General features: G+C 41.0%; 1 protein-coding gene across 1 annotated transcript in view; it reads right to left on the reverse strand.

Moving 5' to 3' along the window:
- Positions 1-26,369, reverse strand: part of LOC145407800 (uncharacterized) — an 81,611-nt gene that overhangs the window by 16,918 nt on the left and 38,324 nt on the right. The window contains exon 2 of the mRNA XM_080278662.1: positions 15,935-16,005. Coding sequence (XP_080134788.1) covers positions 15,935-16,005 — 71 coding nt within the window. The remainder of the gene's footprint in view (positions 1-15,934; positions 16,006-26,369) is intronic.

Consider the following 26,369-nt stretch of genomic DNA (forward strand, 5'->3'; position numbering starts at 1 on the left):
GAACAGAGAAGAGAAGCAAAGAAATAATTACTGACAGGGTTAAGATGAAAGGAACATAATTACAAATACGTGGGGAAGAGAAGAAAGGATGTGTGTGTGTGTGTGTGTGTGTGTGTGTGTGTGTGTGTGTGTGTGTGTGTGTGTGTGTGTGAGAGAGAGAGAGAGATGGCGAAAACACAAGTGGAAAGCAAGGTAAATGTGAGAGAAAGATGAAAAGATGGCGAGACAGCAATGATAAATCCCAGGGCTATTTCTCACAGAGTCGCTAGTCTTTTATCGCGTCCACAACTTACGAGAAGAGAGCAAAGAAGAAACAAGAAAATGGAAATATCACTGCCATTTTTCCCATTAAGTACATCGATCAGCAGCATCTTAGGTAAAACTTTGATCCTTTTCTGTAAACTGGCCTAAAATTATCATATCTTCATCCTGAATTCTGAGCTGTCACAGTTAACTTCATGCTCTGTTCTCTTTAACTTTGTCTAAAATTGTCCCCTCTCCATTTTGTATCCTGAACTGTATCAATAATTAACACTAGAATATACTCTTAATCACAAATAACTGCTATGGTAATGGGTAGATGTATTTTAGATCAAGCTAGTTTGGGTAGTGTTATAATATACATAGAAAACACCAAAGCCTTACACTGGAAAACAATAGTGCATCAGGCCAAGAGAAAAATCATCCAAAGATATTGTTTGTCTTCTAAGCCCCTGCAATAGAGGTCAGGGTTATTTCCTTTTTCAATTCCCTATCGTGGGTGAATGAACAGCGGAATACAGTCGCCCACTTTGCCAGCCCAGCAAACTTTTACGAATATTTTGTACTTCCGGGAGCGATAAAAAAAAAATGATCATTTTCCTGACTAGTTTTGGCCAGTCCATCAGGGTTTCTTTAATCTGTCAGAGCAGCTTAATAATTATTTATCATGACTTGCTTTGTCTGTGTAATAGGTTTTCATGGATTCACTCTGCAATTTTTTTTTTTTTTGGAGAAGGCGATTCCAAGCAGATAAATTAATAGTTTGCATTGATTTCCCTGCCAGTTCATCCTACCTTTACGATAACTTTTCCTGCATGTGACTGTAAAAATTAACTTTCCCTTTTATTACTCTCACTCATTTACTACATATGTTTGTTTTCCTACACACTACTAGACAAAAGGACCTAACTGTCCAAACTTTCCACGCCTTACCAGTCTACAACAAATACTCTTAACTCCGTATCACCAAGTACATCAGTTCTTTTAGCACCACACAGCAAACAGGAAGACGCAATACCAGAACACGGCCAATACATAACAAACCTAACTCCCCTAGCCCGCAAAGCAGGGACCTCTTTCTCCTCACCACATCAATCATAATCCTCTACATCACTCCAATATACCTAAAAGAAACTTAACTACACCACGCCATAGACTTTCTCAAACAAAATCAGTCGAAATAAATGCATGACAGAGAAAACATCTTAAAAAATCACAACACAAGACTACACAAGTAACTCAACAAACAACAAAGTTCGTCGTAGCCAGCCAACACAAAGGCCTAACTTTTCCACACCACAGGCGACCGCATATGCTCGTCCCCCGCCACAAGCTCGTAGACAGGAGCTCATAAGGTATCAGAACTTACGCTTCAACTTGTGCACACACACTAAGTCAGGCACAAGTTTATGTTAGTTCCCCCCTTTGCTCTTCCCTGCCCAAGTTTTCTTTCCTGTCCTTTTCTCTCCTGCCTTTTATCTGACTTTTTCGCTCCCTGTTTTTCCTTTGGGTTTTCTGGTGTCTGGTACCCCTTTTTCTTACATCTCTCTTGCTTCTTGTGTTATTGTCACGGTCTTCTTTCATCTCCCTTTTTTCTGTCTCCCATTATCTCCCTCCATTGCAGTTCCTTGCTTTCCTGCTCTCTCTCTCTCTCTCTCTCTCTCTCTCTCTCTCTCTCTCTCTCTCTCTCTCTCTCTCTCTCTCTCTCTCTCTCTCTCTCTCTCTCTATGCATCCATCTTTCCCTCCTTCTCAACCTTTTCTCACCCCTCTTGCCATCGTCTTCTCTCCATCTTATATTGATCTCCTTTACCCTCGTCTAGCTCTCTCTCCTCCCCTATAAGGAACCCGTAATGCTTCCTTCTTGTTCTTCAAAAGCTTCAACCCCACTTCTGATCTCGTCTCTCCTCTCCAGATCGTCTTAACAAATTTCCTCAAATCTAAACTCAGTTCTTGCTTACATAATCTACTTAACCAATCAACGCATCAACCAAGCAATCAACTAAATACTTAAATGCCAACCTTGCAACCAGAAAACTAGCACCCACCCATTCAACAAACTTACCAACCAACAACCCAACCAATCAGCCAACCAACCAATCAACCAGCTTATTTTTCGTGCTTTACTTTCTTTTTCTTTTTCTTTTCATTTTCATTGTCCTACTTTGGCCACAGACTTGATACTTGTTTCCTATGGCCTTGCAGTTCTCCTTCCAGGTCCCTTTCTTCGAGTTCCATCAAACTGTTCGCATTCCCCTCCCTTCCATCAATTTCCCGGCTGCACTTAAAATATTCTTGGAGTGAAAAGTTTATTCCTTCCCCTCTTCTAAACCTGGCGGAAACAATCACGCCCGTTGGACAATTTCCCTGCATCGCTGAGTCCTTTGCCACATACTTGAGACCTTTCAGAAAGCCTTCTTTGTATTATTTTCTACAACCATATAGATCCTTTCCAGCCTGTCATTGTTACCATTAAATATTTGATAACAAGAACAGGTTTTCTACTGGATTTAGGCACCGGTAGCAATGATATAGGGGTGAGACTGTCTAAAAATCACCAGTAAACTCTTGGGATCATATAATGCCACAAAAGATACGAATAAATGCTTTTCTTCCACCTTTCGACTCTAATTTGTTACGGTAGCCTACCCTCGGGCTCCTACACCTCGAACTGTGTAGCCTAAAGTAAGACTGATTGTTGCTGTGGTTTTAGATTAACATCTCTGTTTTCTGTCTGTATTTAAAGCTTAAAACTAACAGGAATTTGTCTTTTTCAGATTTACCCTCCAACCCAAGGATATTCCACACCTAAACTCACCTCTCCTTCCGCATCCTTCCATGAATCTGTAGCTCATGTAATGTTGACGTACATAAAAAAGAAAATTTTTCCATCACACACACACACACACACACACACACACACACACACACACACACACACACACACACACAGCAATCACACCAAGCATCACTCACCATTCTCTTTACCCCTGCCAGCTCAAATTATGCAAGTAACACAATTACCACAATACACCTGTGCTCTCTCTTGCCTCACCTGTGTAACTTAATTACCTGGTATCTATTGCGCGGTGTAAAGATTTTACACGGAATGATTGGTGGATTGTGTTTCATTTCGGAAAACAGTTTGTGGATGTAATTTAGCATCGAGCTTGAGTGATGAGTGCATGATGCTGTGGGCATTTTCATTGGGAGGCCTGTTTGATAATTCTCGTGTGTGTGTGTGTGTGTGTGTGTGTGTGTGTGTGTGTGTGTGTGTGTGTGTGTGTGTGTGTGTGTGCGCGTGCGCGTGTGCGTGTGCGTGTGCGTGTGCGTGTGCGTGTGCGTGCGCGCGCGCGTCTGCATTCTACTTCATATACTCTACCTTCTAAGTGGACACTTGCATAGGGACGCTGATGATGATGATGATGATGATGATGATGATAATGATGATGATGATGACGACGACGACGACGACGATGATGATGATAAGAGAAAATTTAAATGGTGACTTCTGTTTTTTTATTATTCTTTTATTGTGATTTTCACTCAGCTGGATGATTCGTCTGACATCAGCTGGAAAAAGAATACGGAGTTCAGGCACTGCACTGAATGGTCTGCTTCTTTTACTTAGAAGCCTCTGTCCCTCCAAAAGCCACATCTGCAGCTCGTTTGGAGAAAGCAATGAAAAAGCCAACTCTCTAGTTCCCCTGCCATCCAACTAAGAACACTGGCCTTCAGAAACTGCAGGCTAAGTTCATGATTTCACTGAATTTACGAGACTCACTAGTAATAAAGGAGTTAATGACGGCCGTATCCAAAATTTCTACACTAATAAGTCTCTCCAAAGCTGAGTAAAACCGTCTGGAAATAGCAAAAATAAAGCCATCTCTCGAGCTCTAAAAAAAAGCCATCTCTCAACTACTGAAGATTCCCACCTCTCGATCTCTGAAAGATCCCACCTCTCGAGCTATGAAAGCAGCCACCTCTCTACCTCGTAAAAATCCTACTTCTAGAGCTCTTCCACCGTCCAATATTAGACGCTGACCATCATAAACAGCAGCTTATGTACACGATTTTGCTGTGCTGACGGAAACCCCCTGGCAGTAAGGGGGTAAATACAGACTATACAACTCTCCCCTCCACTGGATTAACTAGTGCGGAAATAGCAAGAATAAACCATTTCTCGAGCCCTCACACAGTCCAATGCTCGACCTTTGCCACCATAAACAGCAGCTTATGTACACAATTTTACTAAGCTTACGGAAACCCCCTAGCAGTACTGGGGATTAATATAGGCTACCGTATATAAGTCTCTCCTCCAATTAATAAATTCGTATAGATATAGCGAGAATAAATAATTTCTCGAGCCCTCCCACAGTTCAATGCTCAACCTTGGCCGCCATGAAGTGGAGGGTTAAGTTCACGGGGCCTTGCTGGCTACCAACTCTGGCATCAATACCCCCACTCGCCGTCCTCTGCGTACCGACCCACTTCCCCTTCGTTTTCGTTTTCGTTTTTAAAGGCTCCAACATGCTTGCATGTGTCGGCCTTGGTCACCTAATGGCGGCTCTCCATGCTGCACGATCCATTGCAGCCTCCCTGTTCAGTCCCTTAACCCTGAGGTCACACTCAATGACCTCGTCCCATGTCTTTCTCGGTCTACCCCTCATAACCCCACCCCCAATATTAACACTTCTCACCTTCCTCACCCAATTATCATCCCCCATCCTCTCCACATGTCCAAACCATCTCAATCTACCTCTCCTCATCACAACACCAATACACTCCAGTCCCATCCTACCTCTCAACTCTTCCATCATAAACCCAGCCCCTCCAGGCCTTGGACGCAGGGACGCACTGCACATCCACCTAATCATTGTCATTTCTGTACGTCTGAGCCGGCGAATAACTTCCTCCTTCACTACCCAGGTCTCACTACCATACAGCATTACACTCCTAACACATGCTTCATACAAAGACCCCTTAGCACGTAGGGAGAGTCCTCTCAACATCAGGAGAGGCAAGAGCTCCCTGAACTTCTTCCAACCACTTCTCACCCTAGCCATAGAGCTAGCTCCAGCCCCACCTCCAGCACACAACATGTCTCCCAAATAACAAAACTCTTCCAAAGTAAGTAATCGTGTGGTGCAGAATTTTCAAGGGAATTTAGCATTTTCTTGCTCTTGTCATCTTTTCTTTTTCTTTTTTTACTTGTGTGACTCCTTAATTTTGCAGGCTTCACTGATGTTTATTCTGAAACCTATTGGTGCATTTGGTCACTTCGTTTCTTACACTTCGTTTTATCTGGTTGTAATCGTCCTGTGTGGAATTTTCATTAGAATTTTGAATTCACTTTAATTTGTATTGCGTGACTCTAACGTCAAAGGATTAAATGATGGATATTTTAAAGCTTACCAGCTCAGTGTTCACTCTTAATCTGGGGAGAGTAAACGTGAAATGTGAGTTTTTCAAAAGAATGTAGGATTTTTTTCTTCTTCCTTACATGACTCTGACTTCGAAGGTCTGATTGACAAGTAAATATTGGTAGTTCTCAACTTCCTTGTTATCCTGTTACAAATTGCAGATTTCACCTAGTTAGTATATTAGTGGAATGGGGGAGTTATGATAATGCTATTGACGATGACGATGATGACGATGATGACATTATTACAGCTTTCTCAGTTTGGATTTTTTGAGCAAAAAATTAAGCATCTGACATATATTAAACACTTTACCTTTCTCGCTGTATACTCATACGTGGCAAATTTTTCTAAGGAATTTAAGAGGTTTCCGCTGCTTGCGTACCTCTCGTTCATCTCTATACCCCGAAAGGAGGATGGTGCAATGGAAGGACAACTTAAGATTACAGTCCACAGAGTTCACGTTTTGAACGAGCCTACTGCCACAACTACAGCAAAAAAGGGATGGAAACCAATCACTCTTCTACTACCGACGCCCACCATCCTTTTCGATGTTCGCGCGCTGTCCAATCGCTGCAGGATTTTCGAAAGAATTTAGGGCTTTTATATTCCGCTTGCGAAATTCTCCAGCTATCTCACAGCTTTACCTGTTTTGAATTTTACGAGTTCTCTATTCACTGACACTTGCCTGCTTCTGCTCTTCTCCTTGGGTGTTCACATGGGATGGAGTATTGGAAGAATTTAACTACTTGTCTCCTATGACAAAATTTTCATATTTTTGCTACCTTCAGACAATTTACTCAAATTGGCTTTTGTATTCATGGGGTTAATCATGGCTTTGTCTAACTCCTTATTTCTAAAAATCTACACTTAATAAAATCGTACGTTTACAGTAAGAATAATAATTTTAAAAAGCCACTGGATTAGATTATTTTCTTTTTGTAACTAAGAAGATGCAAAACAGATTCCACACCATTACTTTCTCCAGAATTTAAGAACAACAATTTAAATTTCCACTGACTCTGATCCATTGTCCTTTCTCGTGTGGTATTTGTATGGAAATGATTTTTAAAATAATATTTTATTTATCTGCGAGATTCTTCGATATAAATGAAGACGTCAGATGTCATAAATTAATCCAACTCCTCGCCCGCACGCGCGCAAGCACACAGACACACACACAGACATAGACACAGACACACACACACACACACACACACACACACACACACACACACACAAACAAAGGATCTAAAGCATTCATACAATAAAACCCGTACACATCAGAACATAAGTAATAATGGCTACATACATATCCGTACACAGCCAAGGGTACACACACACACACACACACACACACACACACACACACACACACACACACACACACACACACACACACACACAAACAGAGGATCTAAAGCATTCATACAATAAAACCCGTACACATCAGAACATAAGTAATAATGGCTACATACATATCAGTACACAGCCAAGGGTACACACACACACACACACACACACACTCAGAAAAACAACAAATGCTTGAGCTGCTCGAGGCAGAACAGTCGAAGGTGGCGGACTTCTTCCCCCGAGAGAGGAAACAGAGGTTGAGGGAACGAGGGGGAGATGGCAGAAGGGGGGAAGGAGAAGGGGGATGGAGAGCGCTTAGAGAAGGAGTGGAAGGGTTAAAGAGAGGGAGAGGCCCGGGACAGGGGGAACGGGAGGAAAGGGATAGAGTAGAAAATGAGGGGAACAAGAGGAGGAGGCGAGAGAGAGAACAAAGGGAAAGGAAAGAAGGACCGTGAGGAAGAGAAACAATAAGGTGGAGAGGGAAGAGATAGGGGAGAAGAAGGGTTGAGGAGGGAGAGGGAGAGAGGGAGGAGGACTAGGAAGGGAGGAGGATGACTCAGAATAGGAGAGGGAAGGGGTAGAGGAAAAGTCAGAAGGGAGGGGTAACTGTGGTGGTGGAAGAGGATGGGAATGGGAAGAAGGACGAGGCAGAGAGGAATCAGTGTGAGGGGGTGGAAGGAAGGAGAAAAGCATAAAGGAGGAGGGATGGAAGAGAGAGAAAGGGAGGAGGAGGAGAAGGAGGAGGAAGAGGAGGGGTAACAGGAGTATGACCAGGAGAAGCAGCAGGTGGAAGAGGGAGAGGAAGGGGGAAGGGGGGAAGGGGGAAAGATTGGGGAGGGTGAGGGGAGGGAGACAACAGAGCCATAGAAAAAAAATGAACGAGGACTGCTTGCTACCTGAGGCGTAATGAATGTGTTGTTTGCAGTGTCCACCTGCCACACACACGGGCGCACATGGATACATACGTACACAGACATGCATAGGTGTACAGGGAGAACACACACACACACACACACACACACACACACACACACACACACACACACACACATGGAAATGTCATCACACGGACACTTACACAGAGGCACACTGGAAAACAAGCTCGCCCACCCACATGAACGCACGTTTGGACACACACACACACACACACACACACACATTTTATCCCTGGCGCCCCAACTCCCTCCAGTTTCCTGAAGGGCAGCGCTGGCTTGAGTTACGACTTGTTTTTTCCAAGATATTCCTAAAATGGTGTCACAGGAGGAGGCGTGGACAAGGTGAAATTTCCTTATACATTGTGTCTAAATACTCCTACAATGAATACTGCTAATACAACTAGTCCTAAGATTATGAATATAAATTGATATTATATACAAATGCTCCTATAGTAATTACTGCCGATATAACTACTATAATTTTTATCCTCCCAAAGTAGCCCTTTGATTGAAAACTATTTCCATTATAAGTTCGCGAAGCATATATTCCAAAACGCAAAAAAAAATCCATATGCAATATTCCCAAAATAAACTTCTCAATTTTGGTTTCTGTGTTTCAAACCGTACTTATTCCCACTCTCGTCTCCTAGAAATGAAGGGTAGCAGGCTGTCTTCACTGCCTCTATTTTGCACTAACTGTGAACTCCTTTATGTAATTCCTCCACGCTAGCATCAAACGACATTATTCTCCTGACAGAAATCGTATTAACTGAAACGTTACCAGTATATTACGATTAGGAATTTCTGTATGAGATGAGGTACTCCATCTACCGTGTGCTTGTGTCTAACGGTCAGGCAACGTGTCAGCAGGGTTTAGCAGATGTATCAGCACAGGGTTAGGTATGATGAGATTTGGTCCAGAAGCAGTGCCAGTGTCTCGGGGTAAAAGTCAGCCAGTGTGTCAGCCGAGATAAAAGTCAGCCAATGTGTCAGCCGAGATCAAAGAAAAGCCAGTGTGTCATCCAGTGTGTCAGCCATAGCAAAATGCAGCCAGTGTGTCAGCAGGTGTAAAATCCAGGGTAAAAGTAAGCCAGTGTGTCAGCCGAAATAAAAGTAAGCTAGTGTGTCAGCTACCGTACCAGCTGCGTAAAAATAGGGCAGTGAGTCAGCCAGCGTGTCAGCAGAAATGTCGTTCGATGTCGCCTCTTGCCACAGGTGGGATAAAATTTAGAGTCTGAGTAAAATTTCAAGTCTAAGTGCTGACGAAGTGTAATTGAGGTGAAGGCTATCCGGTCACTAACTATGCAGGTCGGGGATATTGACTCGTTTGGATGAGCTGGGACTTTTTTTTTTCTCTTGCTTTGTGTGTACGTGGGTGAGGAAGAGTGTGTGGTGGGGGGAGATGGATATGTGTGGGGTGAATGTGTGTGGGGTGAGAGTGTGTGGGGGTGGTGGAGGGTAGTGTGGTGAGTGGGTAGTGGTGGGTGATGTGGTGTGGGGAGGGTGGAGGTTTGGTGTGTAGGGGGGGGCCGTTTGGTGTGTGTGGAATGGGGTAGTGTGGTGTGTGTGGGATGGGGTGAGGTGGTGTGTGTGTGTGTGTGTGTGTGTGTGTGTGTGTGTGTGTGTGTGTGTGTGTGTGTGTGTGTGTGTGTGTGTGTGTGTGTGTGTGTGTGTGTGTGAATGTGGGGTGAAGCTGTGTGTGTGTGGGGTGAGGCTGTGTGCGTGTGTGTTGGGTGGTGCGTGTGGAGTCGGGGTGGTGGGGAGAGAAGCAGCATTACAGTACTTATAACACATATTAGAATGTAGAGGTTATGAAGAGAGGTTAGACAGGAGGATGGGAGGGATGAGAAAAGAAAGGAGAGAGACAGGAGAAGGGAGCGAAGTAGTAACTGACTGAGAGAGACAGCGCGGGAGGGAAAAGAGGGAAGGAAAAGGACAGGGAGGGAAAGAAGGGAAAAAAGGAAGGAGTGCCAAACAGTGGTATGAAAGGAAGGAGGGAAGGAAAGACGGTGAGGAGGAGACAAGGAATGAGATATATGCAAAGAGAAAGGCGAAATGACGAATCAATGGATGGAAAGCAAGAAGGTATAAACGAATGGAAGAGAGAAATGAGAGTGAAGAGAGCATGACAATGACAGATATGAGAGAAGCAGAAAAAGTGTGAAGGAAGCAGATATAAGTATGAGAAGACAGGACAAAAAATTAGGGAACGGAAGACGAGGAGGGAAGGGGGGAAAAGAAAAAAAAAAGGAAACCAAAAGGAAGAGGAAGAGGAAAAAAAAAGATGGAAAGAGAAATTGAGGAGGTAGAACGGAGAAAATAGGAAGGAAAGAAGAAAAGATGGAAGGAACGGGAAACAAAGGGACGAAGGGAATGGAGGAGGAAAATGAAGAAGACAGGAAGGGACTGAGGAAAGAAAAATGACAAAATAGCAGTCACCGTGAATGCAAAGATAAATTTTGATCAAAAGCTTTCCCACAGACCAAACAAACATTCCTCTTCGCTTCCGAGATGGTTTTGGTGTTACTGTTCCCGTTATTAACAGATAAAAATGGGACAAGGATAGATAGATAGATAAATTGATAGATAGATAGATAGATAGCCAGACGGCCAGACAGACGAATGCATATAGACAGATGGATAGACAGAATGAAACAAAATAGAATTATTGATAACAAATATAGATAGAAGACTGACAGATAGATTCAGTATATCTCCCACCTATATCCAGCTTCCCTTCAAATTAAAATACTGCCTTATTTTTATAGGCAATTTTTACTCAGATGCTTGGCCATTTCCCTCTCCGCTTTCTTCCACCCATTTCAGCGTCCCCTCCATTTTTCCTCTGTTCCAGATGAATGCATTAGTCAATTTTCCATCCCGAACTAGTATTGCATTTTAACTTTATCTTCTCTGATTCAAGTCCCGAAAAAAATAAATAAATCTGCCAGTCAATCACTTTTCCTTGCTCCCAGCCTTTCTCTCTCCTCAGGCTAATCCATTTCGCACACTTATTTCTTTTTCTTTGATTTCTTCATGTTTTCAACATCAGTGTTTTGGGAGCCGTTCATCTGGATCCCGGTAATGAGCGACCTACTCATATTTTCAATTTTAATTGGCGTCCAGAAATCCATGAGACAAAGTGGGCTTCACTTGCTCATCCTCGCAGTTTAAATTCGTTTAGTTCAACTTTTTTTTTTTTTTGGCAAGCTTTAAAGTATATATTTTAGCTTAGAGAAGAACCAGTTATACCCAAGGGATTTAAATCATTTCCAGAAAACTTTTGACACCACCTTCACACGATTTTTTTTCCACTCAGATCTCTCCGCCAAGGAGGTTATGTTTTTTGCCAGCGTTGGTTTGTTTATTTGTTTGTCAGTTAGCGCGATTGCTCAAAAAGCTATGAACGAATTTTGCAGACATTTTTTGGAGGGGTAGGGTATGGCCCAAGGAACAATCCATTAGATTTTGGTGATGATCTGGATCATCATCCGGATCCAGGAACTTTTAAAGGATCCCTTACCAGTGCGGGATAGAGGCAATTTCAACATATTTGCTTCTAACTAGATAAATAATGCCTACAATGCTTGAACAAAAGTTAAAAGATAACATCTGCACAGGATCTACTACACACCCAAGTTTGATCTGGATCCCACAAACATTCAGGATCTGGTGATCCAGAATGTTCAAGCCTTTGCGTAGGTTTGCAATCTCAGTCTGCTCTTCTTATTATTTTATTAACCCGCCCTGTCCCATCGACGTATGGGTACGTTGCAACGATTCGCATTTGCCAGTCCCGGCGACGTACCAGTACGTCGTGCAATTGCAAGGTCGCTAATTTGCACAATTTTCAATTTTCGCGAGTGATTTTTCGTATGTAAACACGGGACACCTTCCTCTATTCCTCAACAAGATGCCAAGCATGGACAATGCCTTACACCGCATAACCTCCCCCCTCCCCCCCTCACGCCATTGTCTCGGCAATGGACCTGTAACCAGTGACCTGGCTAGTAAAGATATTCAGGGCCAGAGTGATTCCCCAATTGATGACAATGTGGAGGACAATGTTTACATAGCATTAGAAGAAGAAACAGCCAGAAATAATGATCAGGTAATGTGGCAAAAAAAGGTCAGGTATGGTGATTAGTTAGTGAGTGAAACAATGCTTATAATGCCTTTATTACTTCTTGAAAACCAATATACTCTCATACTACATATACATTCGTACCAAGTAAATAAATAAATACAGTTTATGAGTGGATAAAATGGTTACCCTCCCATAGAACTCGTTGTCTTTGGTGCCAGCATGTTAGAAAACCCAGTCAGGTAAGGAGGAACTCCTACCTGGATTGGGTATTTTAAACCTCAGGTGAGCGATTTCTCTATGAATTTTCAATGTTTCTCACCAAAAGCGAAGGTTTTAGCCAAAAAAAATTTTTTCGAAAATACCTCGGGACTGGGGGATGTCGGAGGTGCGGAAAACCTCGGGACGTGACGGGTTAAATCCGTCAATTGTTTTCCTTCAGCTTAGGAAACGCTTCTCCCATTGAAGAATTCAATTTGTGTCCAGAAATCCTTGACGCAGACTGGATTTTGCATGCTCATCTTCGTAATTATGACCGATTCATTACATCGTTTTATATTTTACCTTTATTCTTACCAATAATCAATTTCCCACACCTCATGAGAATCCACGTACTATTTCATTTAAAAAATTCCAAACACTGTAATCACCATAAAGTTTGATAAATGAACGAAGAATTTAAAACAGCAGGCCTCCCCCCAAAATCAAGCGAACACTGTAAGCACCATGGATTTTGATATATGAAAGATGAATCGGAAACAGCAGTTCTTGCCAAAAACTATTCAGACAGTGACTATGATGATAATGACAGACAAATAAAATGAAGTCAATGATTAATGTAATGATGATGATGATGATGATGATGATGATGATGATGACAAAAACGATAATGATGATGCCGACAGTGACAATGAAGATGGTAATGACAAATATGATTATGATGATGATAATGATCAAAACTCCGCCGAAAACTGTAAATAATAAAGAGATAAATAAAGACATCGTTTATTATGATGTATTAATTGTGCATGAGCAGCAAAAGAGGTGCATTTAAGTCGATTTTCAAAGCGCATAATTTAGCAGTCACCAAATTAGTTCTCTCTCTCTCTCTCTCTCTCTCTCTCTCTCTCGACTACGTATATGCAATATTAATTTTTTTCTTACATTCTCAATATCTATTCACATCTCTTTCTTACTCGTTACTTTACTTTCATTTTTAATTTTGCCTCATGAATAATTTCTCTTCGTCATCTACGCTTTTCTCCTTTTTTCCTTGATTCGGTTAACCATTTTATTTTATCTTATTTTTTTAAATCTTGCTCCCTGGTTTCCTCTCTCCATATCATTTATAATATATCCTCTTTCACTTTTAATTTCGCTTCACGTATAGTTTTTTACTCCTCGGGCTTTCTGGCTCTCATTTATGTTGATGTGCTTCCATTTTTCTGTTTTTTATTTCCTTTCCTGGACTCGTCTCCCTTGTGTCATCTCACTTCTTCCACTTTTAATTCTGTTTTATGGATAGTTATTTTAATTGTCTATATTCCCTGCTCTTAGGTTTGCTGAAGTAATTACATTTTTAAAGAGCATTTCAGAGTGCAACACTGCACCCTACAATCGGTATAAAATCTAATCGTTTGACCTTATTCTGTGACCTTGACCTCTGATCAATTGTTTTCTGAACTGAATCACTTCATCCTACCATGGCCCTGAATCCTTCAACGATATTTGATGTAAGTCGCATCAAAACTGAGTTGCCTTTATCATACGGCCTTAACCTTCCACCTGTTATTCTGAAAAAAAAATATATATATATATATATCACTTCATCCTTGGTTAATCCTCAACCTCCCACCAGGTTACGTGTCATTTCCAGACTCTGTTAAAACTGGCACAGTAAAATACTTCAGTAAAAGAGGCATTGCTTCAGTACAAGTGGCTTCTCGTAAGTTGAATACAACATTCTGAGCAGCATTAAAAAAAAAAAAAAACTAGTTAAGTCATCAAGGGCCTGACGGGACTAAATACATATATAGAATGTAGTATTAATTGCCAGTAAAATGATATGTTTATTGGCGGGTTATGGAAGGGATTAATGAGGAAGCACTAGGATGTTTTATCAGCACTGTTTTCCGAGGGACTGTTAGCTTTTGGCCGATGACATTTGTTATTTATTTATTTTATGATTTGTTTTTCTGAGGAGACATCTTTTTAAGCTGGGGGATTACAGTTTATATGATTTTGTTTTCAATGGTACTGTGAGAAAGTGAGGATGAGGGATGAGAAAGTGTGTGTGAAAGTGAGGTAGGGAGGATGAAGAAAAGTATGAGAAAACGAGGTCTAGATGATTCGTAAGGTATATACGAAATGTGTGTTTGTGAAAGCGAGAAATGGAGGATCAAGAAGCGAGATATATATAAGTAAATAAATAAAAAATAATAGTGCACTCTCTGATGAGGGAATTATACATGGATGTGCACATGTCAACCTTTGCACCCACCTCCTGACTTGGCAAAATATATATTGATAAATGTCCAAGACATGATGAAAGAGATAGTTAACCAGTTAAAAAAAAAAAAAAAATCACCAAATGAGACGTTTACTAGTTGAAAAAAATAATCACACTCCCAACATCGTACAAAAAGGCAATGCGAGTGACTTAACACGCGTCCTAACAGATTAAATACATAATACTGATATAACTTCGCCTCATAAGATACAGTACTAACATCTACAGTCAACGAAAGAAGTGTTACCCACAGGTGCGATGAAACGTGACCTGAACAATTCTTTTTTTTTTTTTTTCTTTTTTTTAAGAATGTCTGGTAATTTCAAGTATTTATTATTTTCGGCTGATGCTATATTACACCATCACTGAGAGGCAGAATGAGATACATAGAGAAAATTAAAATGTCACCGAACAAAAATTAGGCAAATAAAAAATACCATAATAACTGCAGAAAAAGGTGACGTAGTACAAAACTATATGAAGAAAACTGAAATATCGCCGAAGAAAAGTTATGCGTATAATAACAACTGAACAGATAATAAATCTTAAATAATAACAGAAGGGCAAACAGTACAGTACTCCAAGCACATCTTCCATGTTTCAGAATGCAAAAAAAAAAAAAAAAAAAAAAAAAAACATGGTGAGGTATTCTCATGGGGTTAGAAAACGTCTTAGCACCTCTCCCTTATTCCACATGACTTGTCATTTGTTGGTTACTGACAATGTTTGCAGCTCCCGCCAGCGTGTCGTCTTTTATTCTTAATGCAAACAGGTAAATCCTAGCTAGCTTTGGGAAAACGTCATATTAACGCTTTGATAAAACTCTTTCCAACCCATCTAGAACGTACTATTTCTTTCTGGCTGCATATAATGATCAGAAGACAGCAAGAATTATGCATATGTGACGTCCTTTGTTAATACTGACAGAGTTCACATGAATAAACAGCCAAGGTATATATTATGTGCTTTACAATGAAATAGAGGAAAATAATCAGAAAACAGCTCGAAAACAATATAATGCAACTCTTTAGCTAAAGCTGTTAGAATCAACATAGTCTGTATAATAAAAGGATTATGGACACGTTATATAAAGGAATAAATTGGTGAGGAAAGGGTGCTAAGAGTTTTCTAAGCCGACGAGAATACAGACCACGCAACTGATATGTAGTTTCATTGGTCCAGTTGCTGACAATAATATCGATCTTTTTGGCCAAAGAATTTTGAACTTTTACATGATAGTCTAAAAAATCTGTTGAGCTAAGAGGAACTAATCAGTATATTTCTAAATTCATTGCTCAATATCTCGCCATTTATAGTATTAAGGTGTATCGATATACATGTCCATAGTTGAACAGCAATGTTAGGGCTACTCACCTGTGTTACTGTGTCCAGGTGTGGCCGTCGCTGTCGCCGCGGCTCACCACACTGCCTCACCATCACCATACCTGCCGTAAAGATAATCATCATACAATTCGTTTCTAACTTATTGGGCATCAGTCTGTTAAGTCTATTTCGCAGCAGAACTACACTCGACTGGGACCTACACCCTTCCACACTTCTCCATGCTCCCCTTCTGTAACCATAATTTTAGTTTCAAATCATTATATATTTCTTGTCTACTGGCCACCACGTCAATCCCATTCCAGAGTAGAATTATACTCGGCTACAACAAACACCCTTCCATACTTCCCCGTGAACTCTCCCTCTAACCATAACCATAATGTTAGTTTGAAATGGATTCTAGCTACAGGCGATGGAGTTACAGCGAAGGAGTAAAGTGGATGTAGATGGGTAGAAGTCATGATCTCTTCCTTTTACTCATCAATGATCTTCTAAGCTGTACATCTAACCCTATCCACTCATATGCTGATGACTCCACCCTTCACCTTTCCATTCGGTTCCCGCAACGCCCATCTCAACAGTTACTTCAACAAACAAGGGATGAGGCTATGGCACACCTAATGTCTGACTTGGCTCGTATCTCTGACTGGGGTAAAAATAATATGGTTGTCTTTAATGCATCTAAGACTCAGTTCTTACACCTGTCAACCAGACAAAATCTTCCACAGGTATACCCACTAATGTTTAATAATATTCAGCTTAATCCTGCATCATCCTTGAACATGCTTGGGGTTTCATTTACTCAGGACTTATCTTGTAAAGATCATATTACATCTCTTGTAAAATCTGCTTCCAAGAGATTGGGTGTGCTAAGCCGACTCCGCTCTTTCTTTACCCCTGCACAATTGTTGACTCTATACAGGGGTTTTATCCGCCCCTGTGTGGAGTACAACTCTCATGTGTGGGGAGGCTCCCCACATACAGCTCTTCTTAATAGGGTGGAGTCAAAGGCTTTTCGTCTCATTAACTCTCCTCCTCTTACTGACTCCCTTCAACCTCTGTCTCTTCGCCGCACTGTTGCATCTTTATCTCTTTTCTATCGCTACTTTAATGGTCACTGCTCCTCTGAACTGTCTGCTTGCATTCCTCCACCTCTACGACGGGCGCGTAGCACCCGTCTGGCAGCAAACTCTCATCCCTTTTCTGTCCAACTCTCTAATGCAAGAGTTAACCGTTACTCCCAGTCTTTCATTTATGCAACAGGTCAGCTCTGGAACTGTCTCCCTCTGTCTGTATTTCCTGCTGCCTATGATCTCCAGTCTTTCAAACGCAGTGTGTCCAGGCATCTCAAAATGATCGGATCTTGAATTTGGCTCTCTATTGTATTTTGTTTTTCTCTTGGAGGGAACTGTTACTGCGGGCTCATGGCCTTTGGTTCCTCTTCCTCGCATTAAAAAAAAAAAAAAGTGTGATGCTGATTCGGTATGGTATATATTTCATCATTTGTGGTTGTGTCTTCTCTAGCATTTTAGCTGGGGCCAGGTAATTTTATTCAACTGAGTGTCACTGAAACCTGAGAATGTTACTGATGTCACCTGGTTGGCACAACTGTAGCATTCCATTCCTACTAAAGCCAGACTATTTTATTCATCAGAGAGAGTCACCAGTCTGGGTGTGTTGTCAGTGTTAACCTAACCAAACAGATTATGGCGACTACATGTAACTTTACTTAAGCTATTATTATGGCTTATTGCAGGTAAGAAAGAGAGAATTAGCTTTTGCAGTGGGCTGTACAGTAAAAAATAAAACATCTCCGCTGTTCCCTCTGAAGAAACTTTACAACTGACTAAGTACAATGAAAACCATATCTCAACTAGTGCATATTACAGATGGTTTAAACTTTCCTCTTTGTATCTGTCAAACTTTTGTGTCAGTCTGCACATAGCCTACTTCACATAACACTGATCACAGTCGCCATAAAAGTTTCCAGTCAGTTAGGCTCTGATCTAAATTTCCTTACTGCTTCAGTCACACAAGGGGTCAGTAAAAGAGAGCTACCGAATCTAACCAACAAATGACGAGGCGATTATCATGCACTAATGAGAAAAATGCAAATGAAACCCTCAGCCTCACAATCCAGTGCTCTGGCCAGAATCCAAATAAATCGTGCACGTTTACAAAATAAGGCAAGCATTCAGCGAAGGACCTCTCGTACCTAAGGAGTTCATCTACAACGCGAGGTCAAACGAACGTAAAATTTAGTCTCCTAATTTGGTTCCACGCTCACTACTGAGATTCATATGAGCAATTCCGGGTGGCCCCTTGGGGAGGACTAAGTTTACTTTTCACTGTGAGAGGGAGGGGCGGACTCTAGTGTGACTTGCTAATGCTTTCAACTGGCGAGAGTAAATAACAATAATGCGAGTGTGGAAGTAATGACCGGCTTAGTATACTCTTGCCCGACTGCAATTTCAGCTGGAAGTTTTAGAATGCCGTGTGATATTTTATCATGCTAAAAATTCCTGTTAAGCTGTGTAATTTCAGTCACTCATGTTACTAAAATTCCTCACGAAACAGGATTTACTTTAAATCTGTGCAAGGATATGTGTTGGTGATGCGTGTGTGTAAGGTGTGTACTTTGAATGTGTGTGTGTGTGTTTTAGTGTGTGTGTGTGTGTGTGTGTGTGTGTGTGTGTGTGTGTGTGTGTGTGTGTGTGTGTGTGTGTGTGTGTGTGTGTGTGTGTGTGTGTGTGTGTGTGTGTGTGTGTGTGTGTGTGTGTGTGTGTGTGTGCGTGTGTGCGTGCGTGCGCGCACGCATGGCCATAATAACCCTACACCCACGCTGCCTGGAGTGACTGTAAACAACACAAATTTCACCATTTAGACTCTAAAATGAAGTTAACCATGCAAAGTTAGAGCTGATTAAACGACTCTTTCACTACACTCATTTGGGTCAACAGAACAACAGTGACATAAAACCATGGCTTTTAAAAGAGGTATGACCCTGTCCGTGTGATGATGCTTTTCTTTACTTTCTATCCATCTCTCTGTCTGTCTGTCTGTATGTATGTATCTATCTACATATCCAGCCATCCATATATTTATCTGCCTCTCTATCTATTTATCTATCCATCCATCAATTTATCTGTCTACTTATCACGCAGTTTTACCCAGGCAATAATTATGGATGAGGAAAATTTCATACACACCCAAGCTCTTCAACATCCTCAGTATCATTAGTGCTTCAAAAGCTTCATAAAATCATGGAACGATGAAGGGTGAAAACATATTTGTCAATCATGTTTGGGGTACGAAGGTGCCTTGTGTACGGTGATCGTGAGAGACATACACGTGGTGTGTGTGTGTGTGTGTGTGTGTGTGTGTGTGTGTGTGTGTGTGTGTGTGTGTGTGTGTGTGTGTGTGTGTGTGTGTGTGTGTGTGTGTGTGTGTGTGTGTGTGTGTGTGTGTGTGTGAAGATAGGAGGGAATGGAAGAGGGTTATGGATCTTAAGCTCTTTAATTCTATCTAGCTATCTATTAATCTCTCTGACTATCCGTTAATATATGTCTATCTACTGATCTTTGTACCTATCTGTCTGTCTTTCTGTCTGTCAGTCTTTCTCTCTGTCAGCTGTCTCTGTCTATATCTATCTGTCTATCTACACTATCTATTGCCTCCTCTCCTCCCAACCACCTCACTCTCATATACTCTCCTATTCAGTCTCTCACTCCATTCGCTCCAGATGGCAGATATCACGATCTAAAAAAAAAGAAAAAAAAAAAAGATACATGAGCGCAAAAGCAGGGCGATTAGTACAGTATATTTTTGTGCAATTTATCCATCTGAATTTTCAAGTGTAGAGCAGAGAGACTAAGTAACTGCAATTACAGTTATAACATTTCTGACCTGCAAATTTTGGTTCTTATTTCAGCTCTTAATGGAGAAAGAAGAGGCTGCACCAGAGGAATAAATACTTTAAAATGATCCATAAAAAATTAAATAGTTCTGTATTCCAACGTGCAGTAATATTAATCTAACTGTTTCCCACAACATGAGTTGCATATTCACATTTTCCCTTGACTCCCGGTGCCATGGATGCTCTTGGATATTTCCTCAGGCAACATCCAGATTTTATTTATATGATGAAAATTCAAGGTTTGCAAGGGTTAATCTAGGCAGTTTTGAACCCCCAGACTACATAATTATCCTTCAGCCGGAGAAAATTGTTTCTGGTAATCTATGTAATCTAAAAGTGTTTTTCATTAAGGTTAAGAGGTTTTAGAAAACTGGTTATATGATTATTACAGCGTCATATCTTAAGCGCTCTGTTGTTCTAAAGCAACCCTGAAATAAACATCTATCTCATCGATGCACAAGCTAAGTTTAATTATGTACTACACTTTTAAGCAAAGAACTACCACTGAAAGTCACTCATTAAGGTAAACAGAATTCATGGCTAAGTTAAATTTCTGTATCATCTAATATTTTGAACCACAAATTGAAGAAATTTTCGTTTTCACTATCATCCATATTCATAGCACTTTTAGCTATCTAAATGTTCTCTTCATCCTAATTAGTAATGAAATTGTTACAGACTTATTTTTTTAAAATCCAGATGCATAATGAGAAACCTACATATACATTTTCTATCTCTCTTGGGAAAACCGAATAAAAAACAGTAATTCTCTAAATAAACTTGTATTCTAAGTAAGCCATTGTGCAGTAACCTCTAAAACATTTTTCTCCATCACACATAAACTTTATTACCCTTCCCCCCTAAAGGAACACCAGATTTCTAGTAATTCTAATTCTCTTTAAAAATGTAAGCGTCTGTGCGTAAATCAGCATGTTATACCATTCAAGAAGTGAACCTTTTTTTATTTTTTTTTTCAAGCATTATAATTTCATTTTCAATTTCCTCCCCAGATATAACCAGACTCTGTTACTGTAGTATTCTAAATATGCTGATAATTAAAATTTTAAATGCAAACCGGCCATGGAATTATAACTGTTATTCTTTTTCATGCAAAATAAAAAAGCTGCATTAACTTCTCTTTCCCCTCGGAGAAAAAAAAATGGAATTCGTGGCTATCATTTTGCCTCACGAGACAAGGGAAATTACTTACGTTAATTATTTTGTCAGCATTTCTTCCCTTCCCCCTCCCACCCTTCCTCAGAGCTGTGAAATAAACGACAACCAGGAAGTAAGTTCGACGCCCCTCCCTACCCCTCAGTGGCCCCCAGAAACACCCCCCTCCCTACCTGCACAGACACCCTCCCCCCCCTCCAATTCTCTACACAAGCACCTCCCCCTTTCCTTCCTCCCCCCTCTCCCAGGATCCTCTGATAGCCTCCCCTTCCACATACTCGCCCCCTCCCAAACTTCACACCCTTCCACCCCTACCCCTCTCCTGCCCCCCTCTCTCTTCCATCTTTCGCTCCACCAAGTCTTCCCCTCCCTCTTACTTATTCCCTCTCTTCTAAGACCATCAGGTAGTTCTTCTCCCTTCTCCATCTCCCCACCACCACCCCCTCCCCCTCCCCCTCCCTAAAGAGTCCCTCACCTCGTCCCTCGGAGACTATTACTCACCGAGGAAGGGGTGGGGGAGGAGGATGGAGGAAAAGAAATATAAGAGGAGGAGGAGCAGGAGAGGAATGGAGGAAAAAGAGAGGAGTAGTGAGAGGAAGAGGGGAAAAAAAAGAGGATGGATGGAAGGCTTAAAGGAGGGAGAGGGGAGAAGAGAAATGGAAATTTAAGAGAAGAAATTGCAGAAAAAGAAAGAAGAAGGGTATAGGATAAGAAGGTTAGGAAGAAGGAAGGAGAGGGACTGAGGATAAGAAAAAGAGAAGGGGGAGGAGGAGGAGGAAGGAAGGCTTAAGAACAACGAAATGATAAAGAAGGATAAATGGGTTAAAAAATAAATAAGGGTAAGAGGAAGGGATAAAGGATAAAACCAGTGGGAGGAAAAGGGTTAAAGAAAGTGGAGGAGCTCAGGAGGAAAAAAAGTAGAATTAAACGCAAGAGAAAAAAAAAACAGGTTACCAAAATGTATGAAGAAAGAGACGATGAAAGAGGAATATGACAGTAAGAGGAAAAGTCGAAGAGGAAGTAATACGAGAGAGAGACAGAGAGAGAGAGAGAGAGAGAGGGAGAATGGTAAGATAAAATAGACAGGGCAGGGTGGGGAAGAAAGAGAAATGGGAAAGAGAGAGAGAGAGGGAGAATGGTAAGATAAAATAGACAGGGCAGGGTGGGGAAGAAAGAGAAATGGGAAAGAGAAGGGAACAACGAATATGGGAAGAGAAAATATGGAGGTAAAAAAGGTGAACAAGATACAGGATGAAGAAAAGCTTGTGGTAAGAGACAGAAGAAAATGGAGAATGCAAGAAGATAATATAAAGAAGATGGAGGGAGACAGAAAGTAGGGAAAAAATGTAGTGTACTTAAGAGAAGAGGGATAGAACCAGAAATGTAAATGACAGAGAGAGTAGGTGAAACAGAGGAATGAGTGGCAAGCATCACAGAAAAAATATGCTGAAAATCTACTGTACAGAATACGGACAGGTAAATATAAAACACACACGACCGAAAAAATAGAAAAGAAAAAAACATTGTAAAAGAAAAACATGGGAAAGATTACAGAAGGAAAAACAATGAAAGTTAAGAACGAGAGAAAAGATATGCAAACGAAGGAAGGCGAAAGTAAGCATGGAAAAATGTTGTCGAAAAGACGAAAGCAGAATAACACACGGAGCAGCTTACAGCAGAAATAAAGTTAAGCAAGCAAGAGAGAGCGAGAAAAGATATACCTGCTTTAAACCTGCATACATTACGTTGGAAATAGCCATTAAAAATCCGTATCTAACAGCCTTCTTGCTCTATGAGGGAAAGGAGTTACATGTGCCAGTATAATTTTTGCACTGAATTATGTCTTTTATAACGCCTTCAGTGCCATGGTGAATTTATTTCTACTATTCCCAGACGATTTTCTTCACTCAGTAGACATTTTTCTAACTGGACCGGTTTGGTATAGCCTTTAGTAACCTTTTGAATCTGAAGATGTAATATTTGGCTTATTTTTCCTACGTCAAGACGATTTTTACGTTTTTGCCATTTTCACTTTTGTTTTAAATTTGAAAAACTATTTGCATTTTCGGGGCTAGAAACATTTTCCATAAAGCACTTCAAAACCTAAAGTATGTCCCTAAGCAAAATAAAAGTATGAAGGTAGCAAGAGTAATATTAAAACCATGTCATCCAACTGGATCTAATACGGTATATCATTTCTTTTTTGTCCCATGAGGAAAAGGAGTTAAATTACCAGCATAACTTCTGTGTTAAGATTTGCCTTCCAATCCATCGAATCGAGTGACAAAAACAAAAAAAATCCTTACTATTCCCAGACGATTTCATTCAGCCAGGGAGAGACCTTTCAGAACTAGAGGGGTTGAGGAAAGCCACGTCTAATCCCTCGAGTTCCAAAAGTCTCTCTTGAGCTGAATAAAATCGTCTAGTGGTAACAATAACACATTACAAAATATACAAAATACGTCAGTGGAGCGAAGTAGTTAAACCCTTAAACGCGATGATGTCATTTTTTTTTATTCATTTTTATCTCTACACGATTTTTTCAGCCAGGGGTGAAGGGGTTGGGTACAATATATCTGAAGCCTAGGGTGTAATAAAATGCACCATTTATTATTATTATTATTATTATTATTATTATTATTATTATTATTATTTCTCTATTGTGAGTGTCCGAAGGTGAAAAAAAAAAAATTCTGCAAAAACAAGACGAAAAATGGCGTCACTGTACTGAAGAGGTTAGTAAGAATGCTATTCCTCAGGCGTATACCATCATCACCATCACCATCACCATCACCATCGCCATCACCATCACCATCACCATCACCATCACCATTTCCATCTCTAGTAGCACCACCACCACCACCACCACCATCACCATCACCATCTCCATTTCCATCTCCATCAGCACCACCACCATCACCATCATCATCCATACCTCTCTTCCCATTAAAAAAAAAAAAAAAAAAAAAAAATGGAATGCAACACACACTGGAAAAATTTTTTGAAAATTAATGTCCCTGTACTTCAAGAAGCTTTTGTGAAGACGCATACTTAAAAGTCTTTCCTATATATACATGACTTGTTTGTGGAGAAAGTTGGTGGGTGTGTAAGATTAATGGGAGAATCAAGAAAGAGAGAAAGAGGCATGAAGTGAAAATGAAATGAAAGATGGAGGAAAAAAAAAATCAGAGAATAATGAGGGAGGAGACATGAAAGGCAAAGAGGTAAGTAGGACAGAGAAACAGGAGAGAAGAATAACTTTAGAGAAAGGAGACAGAAGGGAGATAAATTGGGGACTTTTTTGATAGGAGATACAACAAGTAAAGAACTATGACAGAATATGGAACGAAAAGGTAAGAGGAAAATATGGAAACAAATAAGGTAAGAGACAAATGTGAAGAAATAAAACATGGATCTAGAGGTAAAGAAAGTAAATAGTAAAAATGGAGGGCGTTACGGGAGGAGAAGAAAGAGGGGTAAACAGAAAAGGAAAAAATGAGAGAGAAAGAGGTAGAGTGAAACACGGAGAGAGGAAGAGATGACAATTGGAGTCTTATAGGAAGAAATGGGTGAGGTAAAGAAAAATGGTGAAATGGAGATATGGGAAAAAGGTGAAGACTGAAACATGGGGAGAGAGAGAGAGAGAGAGAGAGAGAGAGAGAGAGAGGAAAAAGGTAGGCAACACCGCTAAAGACAACGATGAATATTTACGAAGCATGTCAGGACGCGGAAAACGACGGAGATTATCTCTCTCTCTCTCTCTCTCTCTCTCTCTAAGCTTATATATTTTTGTCCAGAATATTTACACCCTCGCCTCTGTGACTGGCCCTCCTTTCTCTTGCTGTCTTAGGCGCTGTCTGCTTCATTTGCTTCCACGCGACACTATTTTTTTTTCCCTTTTTTTCCCTTCTCTCTCTTACACACATCCTCTTCGTCTCACTTACACTGGACTCTGTGTGTGTGTGTGTGTGTGTGTGTGTGTGTGTGTGTGTGTGTGTGTGTGTGTGTGTGTGTGTGTGTGTGTGTGTGTGTGTGTGTGTGTGTGTGTGTGTGTGTGTGTCTGTTGTTTCTGTCCTTCTGTGTCTGAGTTGGTCTCTGCCTAAGTGTTTACCTCTGCCTCCTCTTAACACTTGCTCGTTAGTCTGCTTGTCTCTCTCTACCCAGTTTCAGAGATCATTGTCTAAATTAATTATTTAACTTCTATCTATATTATCGCCCATTAATATAAACTCGGTCCTTCCTCCTCCTCCTCCTCTTCCTCTTCCTCCTGTTCCTCCTCCTCCTCCCCCTCTCCTTTCTCTCTCTCTCTCTCTCTCTCTCTCTCTCTCTCTCTCTCTCTCACTCTGAAGAACGTAGGGTGTCAGGTCGACGGTGCAAGACCGTGAGGGAATTGAGAAGGGTCCTGTCTCTTTCACACTCCCCCCCTCCCCCTCCCTCTCTCTCTCTCTCTAGCTCACTTTCCGTATTTTCTCTCGTCTCTCTCAACTTACTCTTGTCCTTTACGTTGCCCTTCACGACTGGTAAGGAGTGAAGGAGTGAGGAGGGGAGAGACTGAGCCACTTTAAGTACCAGAAAGGTCATAGCTAGACTCCACTACCTCCATCCCTTAAATCCTTCCAACTGAGCTGAATAAAATCGTCTGGTAGAGCCGGCACGTTTTCATCTAATGGAACTGTGCCAATCTCGGAAAAATAATTCGTGGTTGCGTGAAATTCAGTGAACCTTAAAGTCGAAATATCTTTCGTTGGTCACTAGATTTTTTTATCCTCAAAATTTCTCGTACTTGGGCATGAACTGAGCTGAATGGGATTAGCGATCTTCGCCAGGTAAAAGCAAACAGACTATAGCAACTGGTAGGTAGTGAATAAGTAGTAGTTATGGCTCCAGGTTCATTTGAAACGTGAACCCTGTGGACTGCAGGCTGAAGTTCCCCTGCTCCTGTAGCCCACCATCATCTTGCGTGACATGGAAGGAGTTGAGGAATCTTTGCATAACCGGGCATTGGAACCGCATTAATCATATCGATGCCACCACACGAAGGCGTCCCTTTCTAGTCTCAGCAACGAGTATAAAATATCAACTTCGTCAATGGGGAGAAAGTGCTAAAAATAATTCCCCGATTTACCTCAGACAACGCAGCCTTTCTTGGGAAATATCGGCTCAATTTTCTCAAGACGGGTAGTTTATGCAGGGTATTTTTATCGGTGGTAAAGAGGTTATTAAGAGAGAGAGAGAGAGAGAGAGAGAGAGAGAGAGAGAGAGAGAGAGAGAGAGAGAGAGTATACTGTATGGTTATGTACTTTATTTTTACTGAAAAAATGTTACCATTGCCCTTTCTGCTGCAACAACAAAAAAGAGTAAGTTACAGCCACACTCACA

Source organism: Coenobita brevimanus, chromosome 74 (genome assembly GCF_032717465.1).
Source record: "Coenobita brevimanus isolate Jiangsu-jjx chromosome 74, ASM3271746v2, whole genome shotgun sequence".
Classification (NCBI taxonomy): domain Eukaryota; kingdom Metazoa; phylum Arthropoda; class Malacostraca; order Decapoda; family Coenobitidae; genus Coenobita; species Coenobita brevimanus.